Consider the following 23096-nt stretch of genomic DNA (forward strand, 5'->3'; position numbering starts at 1 on the left):
CTATTTCTTTTTCTTCTTCTTTGGTGGTTCATCCTCAGAGCTACTCTCTGTGCTGCTGCTGCTATTACTAGAAGAGCTGGAATCTCTTCTGCATCAGAGGACGAGGAAGAGCTTGTGGAGGAGGCTAAAGATGATGAACTGGAGCTTTCATCAGGGTCACTGTCCTCTGAGGAGGACAAGGTAGACGGCTCTTCACTCTCTAATGAAGAATCACTCGCTGAACTGTCACTGCTATTGCTACTGGAACTGGTTACACTCTTAGACCTTTTTTTCGTGGTCTTTCTTTCTACAGTAGTTTCTCCAACGCTTTCTTGTAATAATAATCTGTTTTCTTTTTCTTTTAAACCTTTCTTTAGTTCTGCTCTTCTTGAAGGCCTATGTAGGTACTTTCTTTTTCCTGTGCATTCATAAGTCCAATGCCCAAATTCCAGGCATTTCTGACATCTTACATGTTTTACAGATGGAGAAAAACCATTATTAAAAGATTTTTTGTGGATAGATAATGAAATTAAGGAGAAAATTAGTATAAATAACAATTCTTAGTGTATTAACTCTAAAACCTTTTGGTACATTTAAAGCTATTTTAAATATTCCAAGCTGTATCACTCCCTGTGTAAGAAGATAACCTTTTATTTCTGTAGCTTTAGTATCAAAGTTGGAAGAAAACTATGGCTATCTATTGTTCTCATCTCCTTCACAGTCCAAAGTATAAAATTGTGGAAGGGGTTAGAATATTATTAGCATCTTGAAGAGACATTGAAATATAACTTTCACTAGCTTTTCATGTAGAATAATGATATTAACTAATTTTACCTCTCAGTGTTGTAAAGATTAAGTTAAATACAAGTTCATATATGAAAGGTCAAAAAATCTGATACCTTGTCTATAGTAGACATTCAATAAATGTTAACTTTCTGTTGCTTTCTTTTTTTGTGTGTGCGGTACGCTGGTCTCTCACTGTTGTGGCCTTTCCCGTTGTGGAGCACAGGCTCCGGACGCGCAGGCTCAGCGGCCATGGCTCACAGGCCTAGCCGTTCCGCGGCATGTGGGATCTTCCCGGACTGGGGCACGAACCCGTGTCCCCTGCATCGGCAGGCGGACTCTCAACCACTGCGCCACCAGGGAAGCCCTCCATTGCTTTCTTTAGAGCCTTAGAAATGTGAACCGAGATTCATTATTTCTCATTCTGAGATTATTCTAAAGCCAGGTAATTGAGGTCATGACTGAAGGCAACCTCTCTGCCATTTTACAGTGAATTAAGCTGAAGTTTGTGTTGCTCTGATGATGACAGGAGAAGATTTATGCCTGTTCCTTTCTCTCAATTCCCAGCACTTCACTTTCTCTTCAATCCAAATGCAAAGTTTCACAATAATTCTGTTTTAAATTCCAAGTTGCCTGATGGTCCCACCCATCACATATAGATGTAAATTTACAGTGGCAGATCAGTTATATAAATATTCTTAAAAGCCGTTGTTGTTAGGAGACTCACATATTCATTCATCCATTCAGCTGTTTATTCAACAACTCAAATTATGTGTTAGGTGATGAATCTAATATCTCTAAGACACAGAGCCTACCCTATAAAACTCATAGTCTGTTAGGGGAGCTAGGCATTATGGCATGTGCTATGTAAGGGATTTTTACTAGGCAATTTGGGAGGAAGAGGAGGCGTGAGTTACATAAGAAGTAAAGAAATGATCCTCCCTGCCTTATTTTAAGGGTCAGTCCTTAAATATTCAATATATATTTAAGAAAAGCATAAAATATATTAGTGGGGATGGAATTGGAAGATATGTGTATATGTGAGACTTTTTTTTTTTTTTTTTTTTGCGGTACGCGGGCCTCTCACTGTTGCAGCCTCTCCTGTTGCAGAGCACAGGCTCCGGATGCGCAGGCTCAGTGGCCATGGCTCACGGGCCCAGCCGCTCCGCGGCATGTGGGATCCTCCCGGACCGGGGCACGAACCCGTGTTCCCTGCATCGGCAGGTGGACTCAACCACTGCGCCACCAGGGAAGACCTATGTGAAACTTTTTGAAGCATCCGGACAGATCACATGTTTAAACCTGTAGAAGCCAGGTTACTGTTCAGTTAAGTCAATAATCTTGAATTTGGAGACTCAGCCTTTCATATGTAAAAGTGAAACTATACCTGAAATTTAAGGAGAAAAAGTCAGTGACAGGTTGAGGGCCGTGAAAAACAGAATTGAGAGAACCTTTTTCTTAGAGTGGAAAAGGGACATCATCTACTTAAAAGTTATTTCCACATAGTTATACTCACTCTCTTTCCTCATTTATTTCTGGATGAGAGGTAGAGGAATAAAGCATATCATGAGAAGTATCCAGGGTGGGACAAAACAATGTGGCCAACATCTTGACCATGTGGATCTCAGGAAAAACTCTTGTCACCCATCAGCACCCTGCTTGGGAACATGCATAAGTTAGGACTGCCTTGAGGAAGACTGTTAAACCCTACGATGAGTATCAGGCCCACAGAACTGAGATAGTCTAGAAGCTTTGGTCAGATTTTTGCCTAGAACAATACTATTGACTTTGAAATTAATCTTTATAATCTTCACCTGTTACATATGAGGAACTTAAGACTGGGAAAGCTGAAGCGTCTTGTCCAAGATCATACCATTACATGAGAGAGAGGTAAGAACTACAGCCCTGCTTTTAAAGTTAGACATCATATCCCCAATACCAGGCTGTCTCATAACTGGGAAATGCAGTCTTCACTTCTACAGAATTTTCTAGTGTTATCATATTTCGGATCCCTCCCCCCCTTAATTTTACCCAATTGATTTGACACTACAAGTCCCTATACTCACAGTTTTGCATACCAGGAAAATTAAAACTATTGTCTACAGTTGAACTGGTGGGATTCAAAGAAGGAGAGAAAAAGTAGCCTCTCTTCTAAGTCTTGGATGGTCATAACATTGGAGTCACTTTAGTGGACAAATAGTGATAGAAATCCAATTCAGCACACACTGACTGAATGTTCATTAGGTTCATGTCTACACACTGTAGATACTGAAGGAGAGAAAAAATACAATATGGGAATTTCAACATGTTGTCACCCACCTGGTCTCGGTTCACTATCAAATTCATGGAAATGGAACTCTGTGGACAGAGATGGAAGGTAGACCCTTTCAAGAAGAGATTTTTCTAAATATAATTCACCTGTATATTGTTTATTAATATTTTCCCAGTTCCTAGCACAGTGGCTAACATGAAACGGCTCTTAATAATATTTGATGGATAAATGAATAAATAATGCAAAATCTTTGTTTCACATTTTGCATCATATTGTATTGGTATCCTGTAATGTGTTCCCAAAAGCTTCATCCCAATCAACCTCAAGATTGACTACCAGAATTAAAACTTTACAAAGATTTGCTTGACTTGCTGGTTTCATTTAATCATTCATTCAACATACTCCAAATGCTAGGAGCACAAAGATGACTTGGACACAGGCAAAAATATGGAGGCAATTAAGACATGATAGTTAAATACCTTCCCTGGTGGTGCAGTGGTTGAGAGTCCGCCTGCTGATGCAGGGGACACGGGTTCGTGCCCCAGTCCGGGAAGATCCCACATGCCGCGGAGTGGCTGGGCCCGTGAGCCATGGCCACTGAGCCTGTGCGTCCAGAGCCTGTGCTCTGCAACGGGAGAGGCCACAACAGTGAGAGGCCCGCGTACCGCAAACAAACAAACAAACAAACAGACAAAAACTTGCAGAGTATACCTGAATCCTTCCTTGTTTTATCAGAAAACTTTCCCTATCCCCTGCCTGCCTCCCTCTGAATCTCTGTCAAGTGCTAGGGATGGTGGCTGACTCTGTCCCTACAGCAACCTCCAAATGAACAGCCTCAGCATATTCTGTTTGGGTGGTCTTTATTTATTTCCACATCTGAATGATGCAACAGTCTTATTGCGTTTACCTCTTCCACCTACATTCGTCTTGTTTAAGTTATAACAAAATGTGTAGTTTTGGTAAAAAGAGGGACGGTCTTATTTGAAACAATATGTTGTGTTTAGAATCTGGCTGGACTGGCAGAGGTCAGAGGGGCTGGTGCCCTGAATGTCTGGCCACTTCCTAGGAGATTTGGGAGGCCCAGAGTCCCTTGTGTAAATTTCCTCTGCCCCAGGCTTCTCTCTAATGAACTAAAGGGAACACCCATCCTCAGATAAGGCAAGTAAATAGTCCATTGTTTGCTGTAAATTTAAGAGTATCTTTAGAGATTTTATAGGTTACTCTTATCTCCTTAATATTTCTGAGATGGATCCTAGGCTTCAAAGCTGGGAAAAATAAACACTAAGCATTGTGCTTCTAAAAGGGTAGAAGAGGAAAAGTTAGGAGCAGGGCAAGCTTTATTGGGAGGTAAGATGTCTCCAGGCTTAAGTATAGGCCAGAATGCTTTTAATGACAGTGGGAATTTCCCCATACTTCCAGCCTTACTTAGTACTACTTAATACAGCTGTCGCTTGGTATGGGGTGGGGGACATTAGTTCCAGTATCCCCACACACACCCTCCCCCAGTACCAAAATCCGTGGATGCTCAAATCCCTTATATGAAATGGTGTTGTATTTGCATATAACCTATATACATCTTCCCACATACTTTATTTTTACTTAAAGTTAATTTTTTTATAAGGGCAGAAAACAGAAAAAGAATGCTCCTTTTCATTAAAACAACAACAAAACTAAAAATCAACCCTCAAAGCAAATGTTCTAAGAGCTTTCTAGGTGGCAGGCATTATGAAATTTCTCCCATACACTTTAAATCACCTCTAGATTACTTATAATAACTAATACAATGGAAATGCTATGTAAATAGTTATAAATGCAATGGAAATGCTATGTAAATAGTTGTCAGTGTGTGGAAGGTTCAAATTTTGCTTTTGGAACTTTCTGGAATTTTTTTTTTGAATTTTTTATATCTTCAGTTGGTTCAATCCATGTACGCAGAACCAGCGTACTGCTTGTGGTGTAAGTAAACTGAAAGGGAGGAATCAATTTCTAAGTGGAAGGTACTGTATAATTACTAAAGGAATCCAAGGTATAAAGGTTCTAGCAGATAGCAAGCCTCAATGTAAATGCAACCTGGATATTGATTATATTAGGAACATTTGAAACTTTTACAATGCCTTCCAACTTCTTATAGGGCCATATAGCATTAGGACAGTTCATATTGGAAGTGTTTCGTCAGGAAACCAGGGCAGATAGAGTGGGAAGAGCCAGCCTAAGAGGCTGGTGGCACCTGAGGGGTCCTTGTACGCATATGATTTTCCCTTTACTTACTAACTGGGTATAAACTTTGTAATTTTTTTTTAATTTTCAGGGAGCGTTTCTTATTAAACGCTGTAATTACTCTATTTTTTGTTGTTGCTGCTGTTTTATTGGGCGCCTTTGTCTTCAAATTTAGCCCTAGTAAAGACTTGCTTTGTCACTACCAAGCATGACAAAATTTGAATATATTTATTTTAAAAAATATTTTAACATTGGACCAAAGTCTTTTAGAATGTTAATACAGCCTCAGAGCTTTAGTTCTTAATTATACTGTCAATTAAAATCAAGACAAGCTTAGCTAGGGCCTACTGTGGATGCCATGCTCTATGAGATGAGGGGCTATGTCAACCAATATGTACACAAATAATTACAAAGTTGTGCAGAGTCATAAATGACATCAGAGATGTAGGAACCAACTGTTGTGGCAATCCAAAGGATGACAATATTACTGTAATAGGGAAGAACAAGTCTGACTCCATACTGGATCTGCCTCTTTTACTTTAAGCTTTGTATTGTATTGCCTTTGCTACAAGTTAATCACTAAAGGGATGTTGCCTATAGCTTAAAGTACACATAATGGCCCATCTCTGGAACCCTGCCACCCATGCCTGAGTGTTAAGCTAAAATACTTTTGTTTAGCTCACAGGAAAAATCCTGACTGGGCCCACATGTAAATGGCTATAGGAAAGAAGAAATTAACACATCCCCTCTGGAGTCTGGGCAGAACCAGGAAATATTTGCAACAACTAACTGCCTTTTTTACTTTACCTCCTCACCTCCCCATCTTTGTTCTATAAAAGAAACTAGCATCCAAACCCAGGCAAGATGGTTCTTTGGGACACTAGTCCACCATCTTCCCGGTCTGCTGGCTTTCTGAATAAAGTCGCTATTCCTTGCCCCAACAATTCATCCTTCGATTTATTGGCCTGTCGTGCAGTGAGCGGTACAAGCTTGGACTCAGTAACATCACTTCTGGTTGGGACACACTGGGAGCAAGCGTTTCGAAAGAGGTGATACTTAAATTGAACCTGAAGGCATTGGTAGGTTTTGAAAGACACTGATGGTAAGGATATTGATAGCTGGGAGTATAGCCATGGGAAAGGAAATTAGAAATCAGAAGGAAGAGTTTGAGCCAAAGCAGAGAGCTTGAACGGGCCAGAGCAAGTTTGGAAAAGAAACAGTTGTCAGCTGTCCAGGACACATGGACTGTAGGAAAAGGAATATAAAGCCAGGGTGGTAGATATGGTTCTGATTATAGCTGGAAAAATCATGTGAAGATTTAGTATAATACTATAGGCATGGAGGAAAGTCACTAAAGATTTTTATGCAGAGAATTAACAGGATCAAATTTGCATCTTAGAAATACCGTTTTGTGTTTTAGGAGGATGTGCTACATTCAGATTAGACTTATGATAGATATGCATGATAGATTTTGATAAATATGCAGTGATTTATGAGTAGTGATATGCAGTCATGAGAAAATGTGGTAAATCAGCATAAGTGCAAAGAACATTTAGGCCTTGGAGGTACACTAATTTTATATATTTATTAGGACATATCACAAGATTATTTATAGTGCTTCATAACTTATGCATTTAAAAAAACAGAGGGATTTGAAATTAATCTTCTCTGGATTACTGCCTAAGTGGTTTTAAGAAAGAACAACTTCAGGAGCAGCTTCTTGCTTTTATAAGCTGTTAATTTTTCTGAAGTGTTTCTGAATCTAGACCATGTGAAGATGGGCTTTTGGCACTCAGATTTGCCATTTCTCAGGCCTTTCCACATGCCCTGGAAAACTGAGTGAGAAATGGGGAGAATTTTTCTCTTATGCAGGTAAAATAAAGAGAAAAATTAGACTACTAATCAACTCTAGTTGAGTAATTTTTAAATCAAGGATAAGAAAATGCTAGGCGTTGGAATTGTGGTCATGTGAAAGAAAAAAGTAATAAAATGTAAACATTTTACTCATATAAACACCAACTGTGCCAGTCACCAAAACACTGAGTTTCTCTGATTTCCCATGGCAGGTTGTGATGACCCCACTTCCACTGAGTTTCCTCTTTGGTCAAATCTGATACTGTTGAAGAAAGAAGGGAGCTCTGGATCACATGAGTCTTACTGAGTCTTACTGAGCAACACTGAGTGGATCTACTCTGAAGTTCAAGGTCCTAAAGAGATTAGAAGTAAAGGCTTGAGGTACTTTATTCAGGATTCTAGGAAGCCCTCTATTTGCAAGGTGGTTGGAGTGTCAGAATAGACCAAAACTTCAGAATGATTCATAAAACCTTTACCTAAAATATCCCTGGCTGGAATGATCTGGAGATCTTATGATTCTGGTGTTGGGTTTTCATAGCCCCTGAAGACCTTCCTTTGCTCCTCTTTTATTTATTTATTTAGTTTGCAGTACGCGGGCCTCTCACTGTTGTGGCCTCTTCCGTTGAGGAGCACAGGCTCCGGACGCGCAGGCTCAGCGGCCATGGCTCACGAGCCTAGCCGCTCTGCGGCATGTGGGATCTTCCTGGACTGGGGCACGAACCCGTATCCCCTGCATCGGCAGGCTGACTGTCACCCAGTGTGCCACCAGGGAAGCGCTGCTCCTCTTCATTTACCCTGGCTACCGTTTATCTCACCCTTCCTCCCAGTAAATCAGCCACTTGCCCAAGGCCTAGGCTGACCGCTGGATGTATTCCAACTGCTAAATGGGGTTAACATGCTCAGCCGTGCAAGTGGATGAGGAGGCCTCCAACTGGAGCATTTGCGTCAATTATATCTACTTTTACTCCTTTCCTTGCCATTGAATAAATTTACTAATTGTAGTTCACTTAGAAAGGCAGCCTTGCTTTTACATTTTTGATAGTCCAGTCTCATGGTGTAAAAAACTATTAATGGGAAATCTCTGTGCCTGCCACTCAATTTTGCTGTGAACCTAAAACTGCTTTAAAAAATAAAGTCTAGGGCTTCCCTGGTGGCTCAGTGGTTGAGAGTCCGCCTGCTGATGCAGGGGACACGGGTTCGTGCCCCGGTCCGGGAGGCTCGCACATGCTGCGGATCGGCTGGACCTGTGAGCCATGGCCGCTGAGCCTGCGCGTCCGGAGCCTGTACTCCGCAACGGGAGAGGCCGCAACGGGAGAGGCCACAGCGGTGAGAGGCCCGCATACCGCATAAAAAAAAAAAGTCTATTAAAAATTATTAACACACCATGATAGCATTTTTAATCATGTGATAGTTTTCTTTTTATGACTTTGATGAAAATCATCCAGTAAATAACTACTGCTTATGGATGTATATATAACCATATTGCCATCTGTCAGGGGCTGTCCTGGGAACCAGATTTTAGGATGAGCATTTGTCCTAAAAGACAAATGGGTGCTCTTCACAGATCAACTATACCATTTGGCAATGCATGGAATTTAGTTTTTTCTTGCTGTTAATGTATAGAACAGCAAACCAAGAAAGTCAATGTATTTTTTCCTTCAAAATCTGAATGAAGGATTTCTTAAACTTCTTGGAAAATACTAACAAAATTAAACTGTTGGCAGGAAAATTCCTCCAGATCAGTCAAAGTCTGTTGTTTGTAATTATATCATTGTAATTGACAATGATAAATATCTTTGAAGATCTGAAGTGCTTGGTATAATTAAATCCTGATAATGATAAAACAGCATATTATTCATACACTGTCTCTAGTGGAACAAGTGGGACTGATGTACTGAAACAAAAGATATCAGATGATTCACTGATTTTAGATTTGATTTTAAACTGGCTGAAAGGTTTTGATGAAAGATAAATATGACTTAGAAGAGGAAGAGCCTATGTGCTGTTCTCTTTTTACTGCCTCCACAAGAAAAACTCAGATAATTATAAAATGAATAGACCTCATCAATTTCCATTCTACCTTTTAGTCAAAGGACTATAGCAGATATTGAAGGATATTCATCTGTTTTCTAACTTAAATGCGTGGTTTAATCAGAAGCTACATTGTGGTTCAGAATGGAAATAAAGAATTAGATGATATATTCATTTCTTCATATAAAGGACTATTATGTTATGAATAGATTCCATACTGTAAGATAGCATAGACGTTAAAAACTGGCAGGACACATTAGGTCATTTGGTTGATCTCCATACTGAGGACAGCATTGTTTGGTACAATATACTTTTCAGTGTTTTGTAATGTCAAAATATTCTAAAAGACTAAGTCCAAGCAAAAATATCTTGTAACCCTGGAGTTGTGAAGTAACTCAAAGTGATGCGAGATTAGATTACTTCTCAAAGCACCATCTGTGCCCAAAAGTCTACTAATGCATGAAGAAGTCATTGAGAAAAGCAATCGTTAGAAGAATAAGAACTATAAAACACTGCCACAGCAGAATATGGAGCTGGAGAAGGCAATGTTTAAACAAGCTGGAGTCAAGAGAAACTCAGACATGCACTCAAGATGTAGAAGATATCCCCTAGGGATAGACACCGTAGTTCCTTTAGACCTGATTGAAATGATTAGAAATCACACTGAAATGTGAAATGACTTCTGTAGCTATTGTGTGTGGGAGAAACAGGAGAAGCAAAGACTTCAAAAGATTGAGAGGGAACAGCGGGGCCAGGACATGTCCTTCCTGCCATGTAAACAGCTTCTGACAAGCCATATCCTCAATGAAGCCCTACTATGGGGATTAGAGAACTATTAACCTCTCCATCAAACGATATCTAGACATGTATATGCAGACCTACTCTCCCCAGTGCATCTCCTACCCCTTTATTTCCTATACCTAGTGAGGAGCAGAAAATAAAACACCTATCAGGGATTTATGTATGTCTTATAATCCACCTTCACAGTAACCCTATGAAGTAGATGGGTTCCATTTAGCACATGGTAAAATGAGAGCTTCAAGGTATTGAGGAACTTGACCAAGGTTAGGCAGTCACTGGTCTCTCTGATTCCAAAACTATGCTCCCTCACCAAGTGCATCTATGTGCCCTCTAACATACTTTTATCATGAGTTTTAAAGGAATGTATGTCAATGTCCACATAGGAATTAGTTAATTATTATTTGCCCCTCTTGTCTGGAGGCTCATGAATGTGTGCCCATATTTTAGATTACCTGCTTTATGTATTGAGATACTCCTAGACTCTGTCCTCACACTCATATTTTAACTTCTGATTTACTGAAGACACAGTCTCAGGCTCTTTTATAGCATGCCTTCCTTTCTCTAACTTCTAAACTCTAGAGTTCCTCAAAGGTAAGTCCTAGGCCTTCTTCTGATTTCTCTCTAAATTCTCTTCCTAGATTTTATCTATTTCCATAGCATTATATTTCATCTGTAAAATATAAATCCAGAATGAACCCCATATTTATATTTCTAGCCCAAAACTTTCCCCTAAGTTTGACTCATATATCCAGCTGCCTGCTTGATAAGTCCATTTAGATATCTCACAAGCATTTCACATGAGCCCATCTAAGATAAACTCCTGATCTTTCACTGTCCCCAACTCCCACACTTTCTTCCTGGAATCTTCCCCATATCAATAAAAGGCACCATCATTCCACCCAGCTGCTCAAGCAAAAAATCTGAGTTGAGATGAATACCCAGCCTTGTCCCATTTGCAGCCTTCATTCTGACTTTCCCTACCCTCCTGAGGATGGAGTTTAATTCAAGGACTCTGTAATAGTAAACTTCACAGACTTTTTCTGGAAGTTCTGGACACAGATTTTTCTTTCTCACCTTTCAGTACCATGGCAAGGGGGCTGCCAAGAATGGAGTCAGCGCTAATGAAGCAAAGCTGTGAAATGGAGAGAAGCTATTTTGCAGCTAAGAAACTATTTCCTAATCACATCACACGAGGCACTAGACCAGGTCTGGAATAAATCTAACCCTACTTCTGGACTTTTTCAGTGACTTTTCAATTTAACAGACTTTTCAATACTTAACCTCTAATTGTTTATCTGTTTCTATTGAGTTTTCCACTCCTTGCAACCCAAAGCATATTAACACAGTTGTCTGTGTGAGTCTCAAGAAAGTGGAGGAGGGGGAACTCAATGGTAATTACATCAATGGACAAATTAAAATCTGAAAATGGATCCATGTGTATGTAGAAATCTAGTATACAGGCAAGGTGAAAGTTTGAAAATCTGGGTAGAAAGGGTGAACAATCCAATAAAACAGTTTTGAGACAATTAGCTTTGAATTTGGAAAATTATTTGTAGACTTTTACTCCTCACTATTAGTAAAAATGCATTGAAAATGGCTTAAATATCTGACTATAAATACTAGATATATTAATAAATGAATAAACTGACAAACAAATCCAAGAAGCAAACACAGAAACATGTACATATTAACTGGGGTAGGGCTGGCTTAAAACAAAAAAACTATAAACAAAGTTATAATGGAAACACCATTAATGAAAAAGACAAATTTGATTCTTTAAATCAGAATTTCAAGATTTTATGTGATAAAAGACATGCTAAGACTGTTAAAAGAAAAATAAACCAGGAGAAAATATTAGCAGAATATATAATAGACAATTAATATTTAAAACATATAACTTTCACAAATATATAAGAAAAAGACAACAAGATAGAAAAAATGGTTAAAGAATTAAACAGATAACTGACAAATATGGAATTACAAATGATCAATAAGAATGTGGAAAGCTAGTCAAGTTTTCTAGGAATAAGGGAAACTATTGATATTTGGACCAAAACTGACCTAGCCCTTTTCACTTGCTACAATGGCAATAACTAACTAAATCAGTCAATCAAAGTCAGTCAGTCAAGGTCTTGGCCAATGCATAGGTAAGCACTCTGCTGGTAAAACTATAAATTAGTTCTACTTTGTGATCAATTTGTTTCTATCCAATTAAAGTGCACATAGCATATGACTAGCAATTTCACTTTTGGCAATTATTCTAGAGTAAGACACATGATGTTTTCATGTGAACAAGTAATCATAGATGAGGGTATTTTTTGCAGCCTGAGTCTTAACAGAAATACAAAAGAGAAATTTTATATAAATGGAAAGAGCTGAACAATTTATGGTATATTCGTATTGTAGGATGTATTGCAGAAGTTAAAAGGAATAAGACATAGATTTATTCCTAGAACTTTCTACCAGATGTATTGTTAGAAGCACGATGCAATTTGTAGCATGACACAGAGTAGTACTTTTAAAATGTATATATACAAAAGAAAGAGAACTCACGAAATTGTGCCGTATATGTAAATATAAAGAAAAAGAAACACTAAATTATACCTATGGCATGATACATACCCGAAAAATATAGGCATAGATAAAGCCCAGAGGAGCCCAGTGCAGAATTTCCAGGGATGATACTCATGTAGGAAAATCATTTAGAGTCGTCTTCTGGTAGGCACAGGGGCAGAGCGTGGCTAGGATTATAAGACCAGTCTTTGGAAGGTATTTAACACCTTCCTTGGATAAACAGCTGAGACCCAAGAATCGAAAGGTCCTGGGACCTGGCATCATTGGAGAAAAGAGACAAGTGTTTGACGACAGCTGAGTTCACTGACAAAGAAATCATTCCTTGCTTCAACTTACTCATTTTCAGCTCTAACTTCAAGATCAACACAAAGTGTGCACGGCATTTGCACGTTTTGTTTAACAAATCCCTATCCCTCTGTTTCCACCGCGGACCCCAGGAATCCATTCTCCACCCAGCGCCCAAAACGATGATTTAGGAACGCTACTCACTCAGGTCACTCCCATGGCTTCTCATCATACGTGGAATGAAACTCAAATCCTTCCCTGAGTCTCCAGGCACCACGTGATTCACGCTAGCCCCACCCTCCAATCTTCTGCCCACACCTCCCGCACTCACTCTACCTCCGCTACCAGGACTTCTCACTTTTCCTTAAACATGGATGCATTTCTGCTACTTCCTATTCCTGGAAATCCGAAATTATTCTTCCCCTAGACATTCCTATCTTCACTTCATTCACGTCTGTTTACTTCCCTTTCAAATGCTACCTCCTGGGAGACTAGACTGCTTACATTGCTATACTTTTCATCATGGCACTTACCATACCTGATGTTGTATTTCTTAGATGTCTTTCTTGTCTTTGTAATTGTAAGCTCCAAATGAGCAGGAAATTTGTCTGTTTACTTCTCTCCTATACAACTAAGTCTAGAATAGCGACTGGGCATTGTAAATTGGGTTTTTAGTGAATGAATGAATTAGTAAACAAAGAATTAGAACTAAGAGACTAACCCAAGGTCACAATCCTGCCAGAGCTACAAGTAGAATTTGAATTCCAATTTTTTAAACTCAAACCCAGTGTTATTCCTATTATATCAAAAATGTCACAATTATTTGTTTAAATGATTTTTTCGGTTATTAGGCTATTTAACAAAGGATTATAATGTGAGTAAATTTTTCTTGGAAAAATAATATATGAATAGACTAGGATTAAATACCTGCTTCTTACAGCCACCTATGCCTGATGAAAACCTTCTTTAGGGAAAGGAAAGGGGGTGGTTGCTTGGGGCATGGGAGAAACCCATAATCGGTGGGAGTGTCAAGATTTGAAATCCAAAGCTGACAGGTTTCCAAGTTAACTGTGTTCCATCTGCAGTACTTGAACCATGAATGTCCATTAAATAACGAGGTTGAAGAGATCTATGGCACATGAATATTTGCATTCAGATGATTCTAGGACGTGTCATTTCAGAACTAAAGCAATGGGAATAATATCTTCCAATGTTGAGGTAACCTAAGACTGTAGTAAGAAAGTAGCACTTCTAGAAGATTCCACCTGTCACCTGGTGACTAATTGTTTTCAGACTTAGTGCACAGGAAGGGATTCTATCCTAAATGTAGGAGACTTTCACTGGTATTGGAAGAAGTTATCAACTTCTGGATTTATAATTTATCTGCAAAATAAGTCAAACAGTTCCCTAAAATCTGGATATTTACCATGAAAACATACCATTGGTCTCAACCAACAACACTTAGCCCAAAGAACTTGGGTCCTGAAAACAGTTGCCTAACACTCTTGGTGTGCAGAGTTCTGGCCCAACTGTACCTTTTCTGGCTATCTCAAGACATTAAATACATCATTGACTAATGCACTGTGTATAAATCCACCCATGCTTGTTCCAAGAGTAATCTCTTTTCCACCCTGGCTAATTTTCCTATGGTAGATTTATTCTGTTTTTGGGAAAATGCATTTACCCCCTTTCCAAATATTTAGGTCAGTGAACTCATTTCTGGAATTCAGAAGTCTGGAGTCTTTAAGATTTGGCAGATAAAAGATGATCCCTTTTGAGACTGTAGCTTAAATACAGTGAGTTGTGCACATGCTAATGGAATCAAAACGTAAGCTTACACATCCAGACTTATCTTAACATTCTGTGTTACCATTTAAAGAGAGCAGTTTGTGTCAGATCTAAGAGGCAGGGACCTTATATTACACTAGTTTATGACTAAGTCAAATGCATATCTGCTCTTTAAATAATATTTCTTATTATATCATCACTTGAGAGGGTATGAAGACAGAAAGAAATATATCAAATGAGTTATTGGTATATTATAATAAAATGCACTTGCAGTTAAATAATCTGTAAGGGAAAAGTTCCAGAACTCATATTGAGAAAATTCAAGTACTAGTCTCCATACACACACACACACACACACACACACACACACACACACACACATATATGTGTGGATATATATTTCAAAATTAAATACATATTGTAATTATCACGAAAATCATTACATTTTATTTAAAACCTGCTAGGTGCCAGATACTCAAGAAATTGAGACTTAGAAATTTAAGTTACTTAGTTTGTAAGAGGGTTCCACTATTATCCAACATGACTCTTAACGTGCAGAATAGCTAATATTTATTGAGTGTTTGCTAAAATGAAGTACTCTACCGAGCTCTTAATCCTCAGAGCAACTCCATGTGGTAGGTACTATCATCCCAGCTTTACAATGAGTAGATCAAGACTTAAAATGAGTAACTGTGCCAAAGGTTGACAGCTAGCCTGACAGGGAGATGGGTCTCTATCCCAATGCTGTCAGCCAGAATTCCAGGGATTTTAGAACCTCTTGTGTAGGAACCATTCTATTTCCTTCAGTGGTCAAGATTGCTGCAAAGATTGAGATAGGCGCTTAGGGAAGGGGTGGTGGATTGCAGGCCAAGTGAGACTTCCAAGCAGGCCTACTGTCCCATATGCTCCCCCTGCTGCATCTTCCTGGAATTACCTCTGATGTTGCTCAGGGAAGCCGCCTAAGCTGGAAGCTTTGAATGATGATGATTCCTGAGAATTATCATTTCCTTTTCCAAACACCTAGATCAAGCAGGGATGATTGACAAAAAGATTAATTACAGAAAATAGAAGGTATAGTTTACCCTTTTTGCGTTTATCTGAGTTGGCCACTGAAAACCTATTGACTCACTCTCATTTTGCTTTCTTTTCTGTCCATTGCTTACGAATTGTATTCTAAGACTGTTGTCACCTAATTTACTTAGTCCATGTTGTGGGAATGCCACTATCATATTCTATGAGGAAATTCTACTCTCTGGTGCTGTCTTTGGGGACTGTGTAATTTATTTATGCAAAGGTCATGCTTATGGGGTACAGCATTCTCTTCCTTTGCATTCAGGAATTGAGAATTGTATCTAGTTTTCTTTCCTCAATCTTCTAAATTATTTTTACTTTATGTGTTGCCATCAGAGTCATGAGAGGGTGCCAGTTGTCAGTCCAATACCCCTTCTCTCCTTTCTTACTAACAGAATGACAATCTTTAAGTGACCATAGGGCCACTTATAATAATAATTCCCAGGTAGCTTGAGGCTGTTGTATCCATCCAGTTTAGATATGTAAGAGCAAATGTGTTGTGAGAAACTTCCAAGAAGACTCTTTAAAGGGATCTTAGAGGCAGACTCATTTAGCTTTCTCTTATTTTTCTTTCTGCTGTCTGGAATGTAGGTGAGATGGTTGGAACTCCAGCATCCATTCTGAACCATGAGGTCACCTTAAACCTGGAAGCAACATATCAAAAGTGGTTGAGCAGAAAGATAGGAGAATCTGCGTATCTGGTGACTTCATGGAGCTGCCACACCAACACTGGACTTTCTGGCCTTAGTCTTCTTCTACGTTAGAAAATACACATTTGAGAGTTTGTCACTGTTATTTTGGTGTTACTGTTATTCCTAACCTATATAAGACCCTTTGTAAGATAAAAATAATTGTAATTTTTTGAGGGAGAGCCAAGTATAGTACACTATCCTAGACTCGTTATAAATATTAAACTGTATAATTCCCACAATAACCTTATGGAAGAGCTAATGTAATCTTCACTTCATAATTACAGACAATAAGCCTCAGAAAGGCTTATTTGAATATTTACTCAGTTTATACAGTTAGGAAAAAACACAGCCACAATTTATTTTATTTTTAAAAAATTTATTTATTTATTTATTTTGGATGTGCCATGCAGCATGTGGGATCTTAGTTCCCCAACCAGGGATCGAACCCCAGGCCCCCGCAGTGGTAGCAAGGAGTCCTAACCACTGGACTGCCAGGGAATTCCCAGGGTCACAATTTAAATTCAGATCTATATAGTAATTAGATTCTACACCTTACTCTTTTCTCCTTTAACAGTATTGGCTACCTGTGCAGTTTATTCATATCTCTACAAACTCTCTGCCTTGATTCAAATCCTGCCTCTGCCTTCTTGGCCTCAGGTCATTTAACTCTGAGCCTCAGTGTCCCTGTAAAACAAGGGACCTATAAAACAAGACTATTAAGAGTCCTTATTTCTTAGGATTGTTTGGAAATCAAGTACATTAATTCATAAAAAACACTTATCAAAGTACTTCACACATATAATCTTGTTGATAAATATTTCCATTGTATAACTTCATTATTTCTACATTGTAGTAGCATTAATAATTTGTATGTCTGTCTTACTTAATAGATTCTAAGGTCACAGTGACAGGAAATATACTTCTGTCATCTCTGTGTCCCTTTTAGATTTTACACAACGCTTTGCACTTGTTAAATGCTCTATAAATGTTCGTTGAGTTTAACTTATTTGAAAAGCAGTATTGTGGGACACACTTTGCTTGATGGCTTGTTTAAACTTTATTTGTATGATTATTTAGGTGTATTTTATGATCATTTTTGTCATCCAGATAAATAGTTAAGTCTGAAGAATGCAGTTTGCCTGAGTGAAACAGAGGTCAATTATCACTCATTTCTTTAATCTTGTGGTCATTAGTTAATGGGATTTAACCATAAAAGCATTAATTTACAAAACATTTTAAGAAGCCAAAACTGTTTCATTGCCCATATTAACCATTTTGAAATATTATACTTAGGCCAAATTCCATTTTAATTTGTGTCATTGGCTTATAAGAAATAAAGAAAGAGTCTGTGTTATTTAAATTTAGCTATAAAATACAAGAAAATCTTTGTTTTGTCCATGTGAAAAAGTTCTAAAACTGACAAACTCATCTATTATTCTCAAAACTCAAGTTTTGATGCCAAAGAGCATCACAATAGTTCTTTCTTCAAAAGCCTATTCCATAAATGTATCTATCATAAAACATAAATAACTCAATAAAATTTGCATAAATATTTATTTTTCTCTTAGACATATTTCAATAGGACAATCTTGGATTAGATGTGAAATGCTATAAAAAGAAAACAACTTAAAAGTAAAATATAGTTCAGTGTCCCTAAGGATCTCACATCTTAGGGCATAATCCTCCAGTCATCTTCTTTATTCGTTAAAGAAACATGTGAACTTTGGATGAGGTGACATATTTTAGCAAAGGAAATTTCAGTGCTGAGAGCATGAACTTGAATTCAAACCAATTAAAACATAATTAAATTTATTTCTCAAGGAAAAAGTATTTTGGTAAGTAAACAAACAAAATGTTACTGAATCCCATTCTTTACCACTAGCAGAGGTTTTGATTGTAGCTATTTGATAATCCACAACAGGATTTTTCCTGCTGTTACATTTTATACACAGTCAGTAGAAAAACGAGAGAATTCTCTGCAGCACTCCATAGGAGGTGGTAGACGCCAACGTAAACTGTTTATAAAATGTTGTTCTGGTATACCCCTGTGTTGAAGAGTTGATTACGGAGGGTCTTTGTAATCCAGTTATTACATGACTGGGACAATATTTTGAAAATAATAATTTGATGTTTTGCATTCTTCTCTCCCACAAATCATTTTCCTTGGAAGCCATTATGCCATTTTGCCTAGGGAAGCAGGGAGGGTAGATACGTCTAAGGGAAAGAGATGCCAAAACAATGATCAGTGACCAAGTAGAACGGTGACACCATCACCTCAGAGTTTCTTTAAGCAGCACAGATCCACAAAGACCCTTCAGTTCCTCTCCACCCCATGAGGCTCCAAGGGGCTTATGAGGCAAGTTTTATTTATTTTCTTTGTTGGGGGCAAGGATCAGGGTAGTAGGATAAAAGGTAGAAAACCAAAAAGAAAATATGTCCCTACCACATACTTTGGCTCAGTTATTTTAAGGACATTTCATTTTATTATTTATTATTAATTTTTTTGAAATGGGTTAAAGTTTTATTTCTTTTTAACCTTTTTATTTTATATTGGAGCACAGTTGATTAACAGTGTTGTGTTAGTTTCAGGTGTACAGCAAAGTGATTCAATTATACATATACCTGTATCTATTCTTTTTCAAATTCTTTTCCCATATAGGTTGTTACATAATATTGAGCAGAGTTCCCTGTGTTATACAGTAGGAGGGACATTTCACTTTAAATTGATTAAACTTCATATTTATAGCCAAGAAATTCTTAAAATAATTTCTGTATGTTTTCTCCTTAGACATTGTATTTTTTCTCTTTGAAAATTCAATTTGGGTCTTTTTATAGCTTCCATGTTTCTCCTCAAAATGCTTATGTTTTCCTCTACCTTCTTGAACATATAAAATATAGTTATAACAACTCATAATAACTCTCATGATACTCTTGTCTACAAATTCTGTCAGCTGTGACGTTTCTGGATCTGTTTCAGTTGATGGATTTTTCTCCTCATTCTGGGACATATATTCCTGCTTCTTTGTTTGCCTGTAATTTTTTACTGGATTCCAGACATTCTAGATTTCACCTCAGTGGGCACTGGATATTCATGTGTGTGTAATATAATATCAGTTCTTGAGCTTTGATCTGGGACACAGTTAAGTTACTTGGAAAGAGTTTGATCCTTTCAAGGATTGCTTTCAAGTTTTATCTGGCAGGTCCAGTGAAGTCTTTAATCTAGGGCTGATTTTTTTTCCCCATTCCTAAGGCAATATCTGTCTTCTATAATCCGTGAATTATGAGGTTTTCCCACTATGGCAGCTGGAAACAAACTATGCCTAGTCTGTGTGATTATTCCGAGGGTTGTTATACCTATTCCTTTCCAGTGGTTCTTTCCCCAGTGTCAGGCTGGGGGAAACTCTCCGTAGGTCTCTTTGCTACTCGGCCCTGAGGACTCTTGGCCTCCCAATTCCATCTTGTCAACTCAGGAAGACCATGGGGCTTCATCCACATTCCCTTTCCCTGCTCTAAATCCTGGTAATATTTCCAGGCAGTAACCTGGTACCGTCATAGGACTCATCTCATTTGTATGCCCTCCTTTAGGGATCACCATCCTCCACTGCTTATTGTTCAATGTTTGAAAACTATTATTTCCTATTTTTTTTTCCTTTATTTATTTTTTCGTTGTTTAAAAAGGCAGAAGAGTAAATCTGGTTCCCTGGACACCGTCTTGGTAAGAAATGGGTCTCTCTTTTCTTAATAGCTAAAAAAAAGGTCAATTTTATCTGGAAAATTTGGAAAGTCACTATACAAAGCTATGCTTTGTAATAAGATTGTTCATAGTCTTGAGTTTTTAACACTTACTGAAACATTAATTCATTTTGTCAACAAGCATTTGTTAAATGCTTACTATATGGCTGGTATTATGCCAGAAACTGGATTTGACAGACTTAAGTTTCTAGTATTTTAGTCATTAGTTCTCTAAGGTACATTTCTAGTTTATTTTTATAATCTTAGAGATTTTATCGTCATTAGTATGAATTAATCTACATGACACAGTGTATCAGAATAAATTTTGCTCCTTTCCAAAATTGTTTGGTTTTTCTTCAGTTATAACTGGCCCTGTGCATGCTAATGAAAATTTTAATCTCTATACATTTTCACATATAATTACTAATTTTAGTTGAAAACACAGGAGTAGGGAAACACTTAAAAATTCACAGAAAATCAACAAAAATGGTTAAGAGATTGAGGGTGACAAGAATAAAACTTTAAAAAATTAATTAAAAAAAACTTGCACAGAAACCACATTGACTCTTGGTTCAATGTGTGTGTTTCTTGGCTGAGCGACAGTTGAGAAGGGAAGAACAGTACCTCTTAAGTGAAGTTTGGGCAGCCATAGTGGAATCCCAGGTATTGAATGTGCTTTTCTATCCAAATGAGGGTCTCTAAATACTCAGCATCTCCCAATTATTTTACCTCCCCCTACCCCCCCAAAAAGTACTCTTGCTTTGTTTCCTTGTTGTATACATAGCATATCTTCATTTTCAAAAAGTCGAACAAAACTTAAAAGAGTATATATTTTAAAAAATAATCTTAAATCTCATACTCTGAAGTAATCAGCGTTAATTTTTGATGACTGTCATGTTATATATTTTGTTATATAAATAGCAAGCATAATTTCATATAAAAAGATTTATACATTCTTTAAAATTATTTATGGTCAATTTTTTTTAAGTTAATTAATTAATTTATTTTTGGCTGCGTTGGGTCTTTGTTGCTGCACACGGGCTTTCTCTAGTTGCGGCGAGAGGGGGCTACTCTTCGTTGCGGTGCGCAGGCTTCTCATTGCTGTGGCTTCTCTTGTTGCAGAGCATGAGTTCTAGGTGCATGGGCTTCAGTAGCTGCAGCTCGAAGGCTCTAGAGCGCAGGCTCAGTAGTTGTGGCGTACGGGCTTAGTTGCTCCGCGGCACGTGGGATCTTCCCGGACCAGGGCTCGAACCCGTGTCTCCTGCATTGGCAGGCGGATTCTTAACCACTGTGCCACCAGGGAAGCCCTATGGTCAACTTTTGTTTTAAAATTCCTTTCCCTCCCTCTCTCTCACATATATTCCTATTTTTAAATTAATTAATTAATTAAGGTTACTTTCACTGGAACCAGGGGTTAGGTTAGCCCTTCCAAAACCACATGGAATGAGAGTGGGGAAGGCTTCTTTCTCCAAAGAAAATTAGAGGTACCATTAGCAGAGCAAGGTGGATGGATACTGGGCAATTAGAAACCACAAATGCTCACCACATAAGGACTCTGGACATGGCATAAAGAGACATATTAGATTTGTGACCTTGAACAAGAGCCTTTAATTGCTCTGAGCTTTACCTTCTTCATCTGCACCATGGGCTTTTGGAAACTAAATGGAAAATGTATATGAAATGTAAAGTAGGCATTCTTTGATTGCTCACTACATTCCTACCTTTCTGCACTCATTCATGTTTTCAGCAAGTATTTTGAATGCCTGTTTATGTGCCAGACACTCTACTAGGTGCTAGAAATGTAATGTGGAGCAAAATCAGATGCATCCTGTCCTCGAGGAGCTTACAGATGTGGATACAAGAGATACTAATCATAGAAGCACATTCATAAATGTTAAATTACATAATAAAGGGGCATGAAGGAAAGCTACCTGAGGAAGTAATCACTGTCCTTAGATCTAATGAAAGGTCAGTAGTTGACTAGTTAAGGAAGTGGGAGAGTTTTCTAGGCTGAGAAAAAGCATCTCAAGGCCCTGCAGTGGGAAGGGGCACTGTGTGTTTGAGGAACTGAAGGAAGGCCTGCGCAGCTAGAGTGCTGTGAGTGAGGGGTTGTCCAGTGCAGATGAGGCTGGAGACAGAGTTGCCTTGAGGGACCATAAGAATTTTGTTTATTATCCTAAGGACAAAGGGCAGTCACTGATGTGTTTTAAGCCAGGCAGTGAATAATAATGTTTGCATTTTGAAAAGATCACTTTCAGTTCAGTATTAGAGAAGTGACAGCAGGAAGGTGGCTGGTAAGAGTGGATTTGACTAGAACAGCTGGGGTGGTCCAGACCAGGGAATCTGGCCACTTAGACCACGTTAATGTTAGTGAACATTCGGAGAGGTAGATGGATGAAGGTAACGTTGAGCAGACAAGAATGGCAGGACTTCATGATGGCCTTGACCTGGGAGGTAAGGGAGAAAGTGTAGGTGCTAGAAATGAGTCTGATATTTTTGTTTTGATGAGGGGATGAAACTTTTTACCATTCATTGCTGTGGTCTGAAGGTGTAGTGGGGAGGATAGCCAGAGAACTTGAATTTGCTTCTGAATGTTGCTGAGTTTTAGATGCTTTTGAAGAATCCAAATGGTATGTAGTTGACAGGTAGAAGTATGCGTCTGTAACCCAGAAGTGAGATCTGGGCTGAAGACATAAAATGGTGTGTAACATCTCTGTGTGTAATAATTTAAACTACGGCTGAGGAAGTGATCACCTCAGGAGAACAGGAAAAGAAGTCCTTTCTTACCATTTATATTTGCATATATTAAAAATTAGCCCACAAGATGTTATGACAAAAGCTACGTTGTAAGTACTGCTGAAGTAATAAAAGTACTTATAAGTACTATATATAAGTACTCAATATACATATTCACATTTCATGTATGTTTATGTAAATATTATATGAAATCACTATATATAAGTATGTATAACTAATGCTTCATCTAAGTACTATATATATATATATATATATATATT

General features: G+C 38.1%; 1 protein-coding gene across 1 annotated transcript in view; it reads right to left on the reverse strand.

Moving 5' to 3' along the window:
- The window catches only part of LOC103074649 (zinc finger CCHC domain-containing protein 10-like), a 27361-nt gene continuing 4265 nt past the window's right edge, over positions 1 to 23096 (reverse strand). Inside the window, 4 exon segments of the mRNA XM_082931397.1 lie at positions 1 to 86; positions 89 to 538; positions 3082 to 3146; positions 15519 to 15604. Of these exon segments, the coding sequence (XP_082787523.1) occupies positions 1 to 86; positions 89 to 538; positions 3082 to 3146; positions 15519 to 15604 (687 nt within the window).

Source organism: Lipotes vexillifer, unplaced genomic scaffold (genome assembly GCF_000442215.2).
Source record: "Lipotes vexillifer unplaced genomic scaffold, Lipotes_vexillifer_v1.1 scaffold19, whole genome shotgun sequence".
Classification (NCBI taxonomy): Eukaryota; Metazoa; Chordata; class Mammalia; order Artiodactyla; family Lipotidae; genus Lipotes; species Lipotes vexillifer.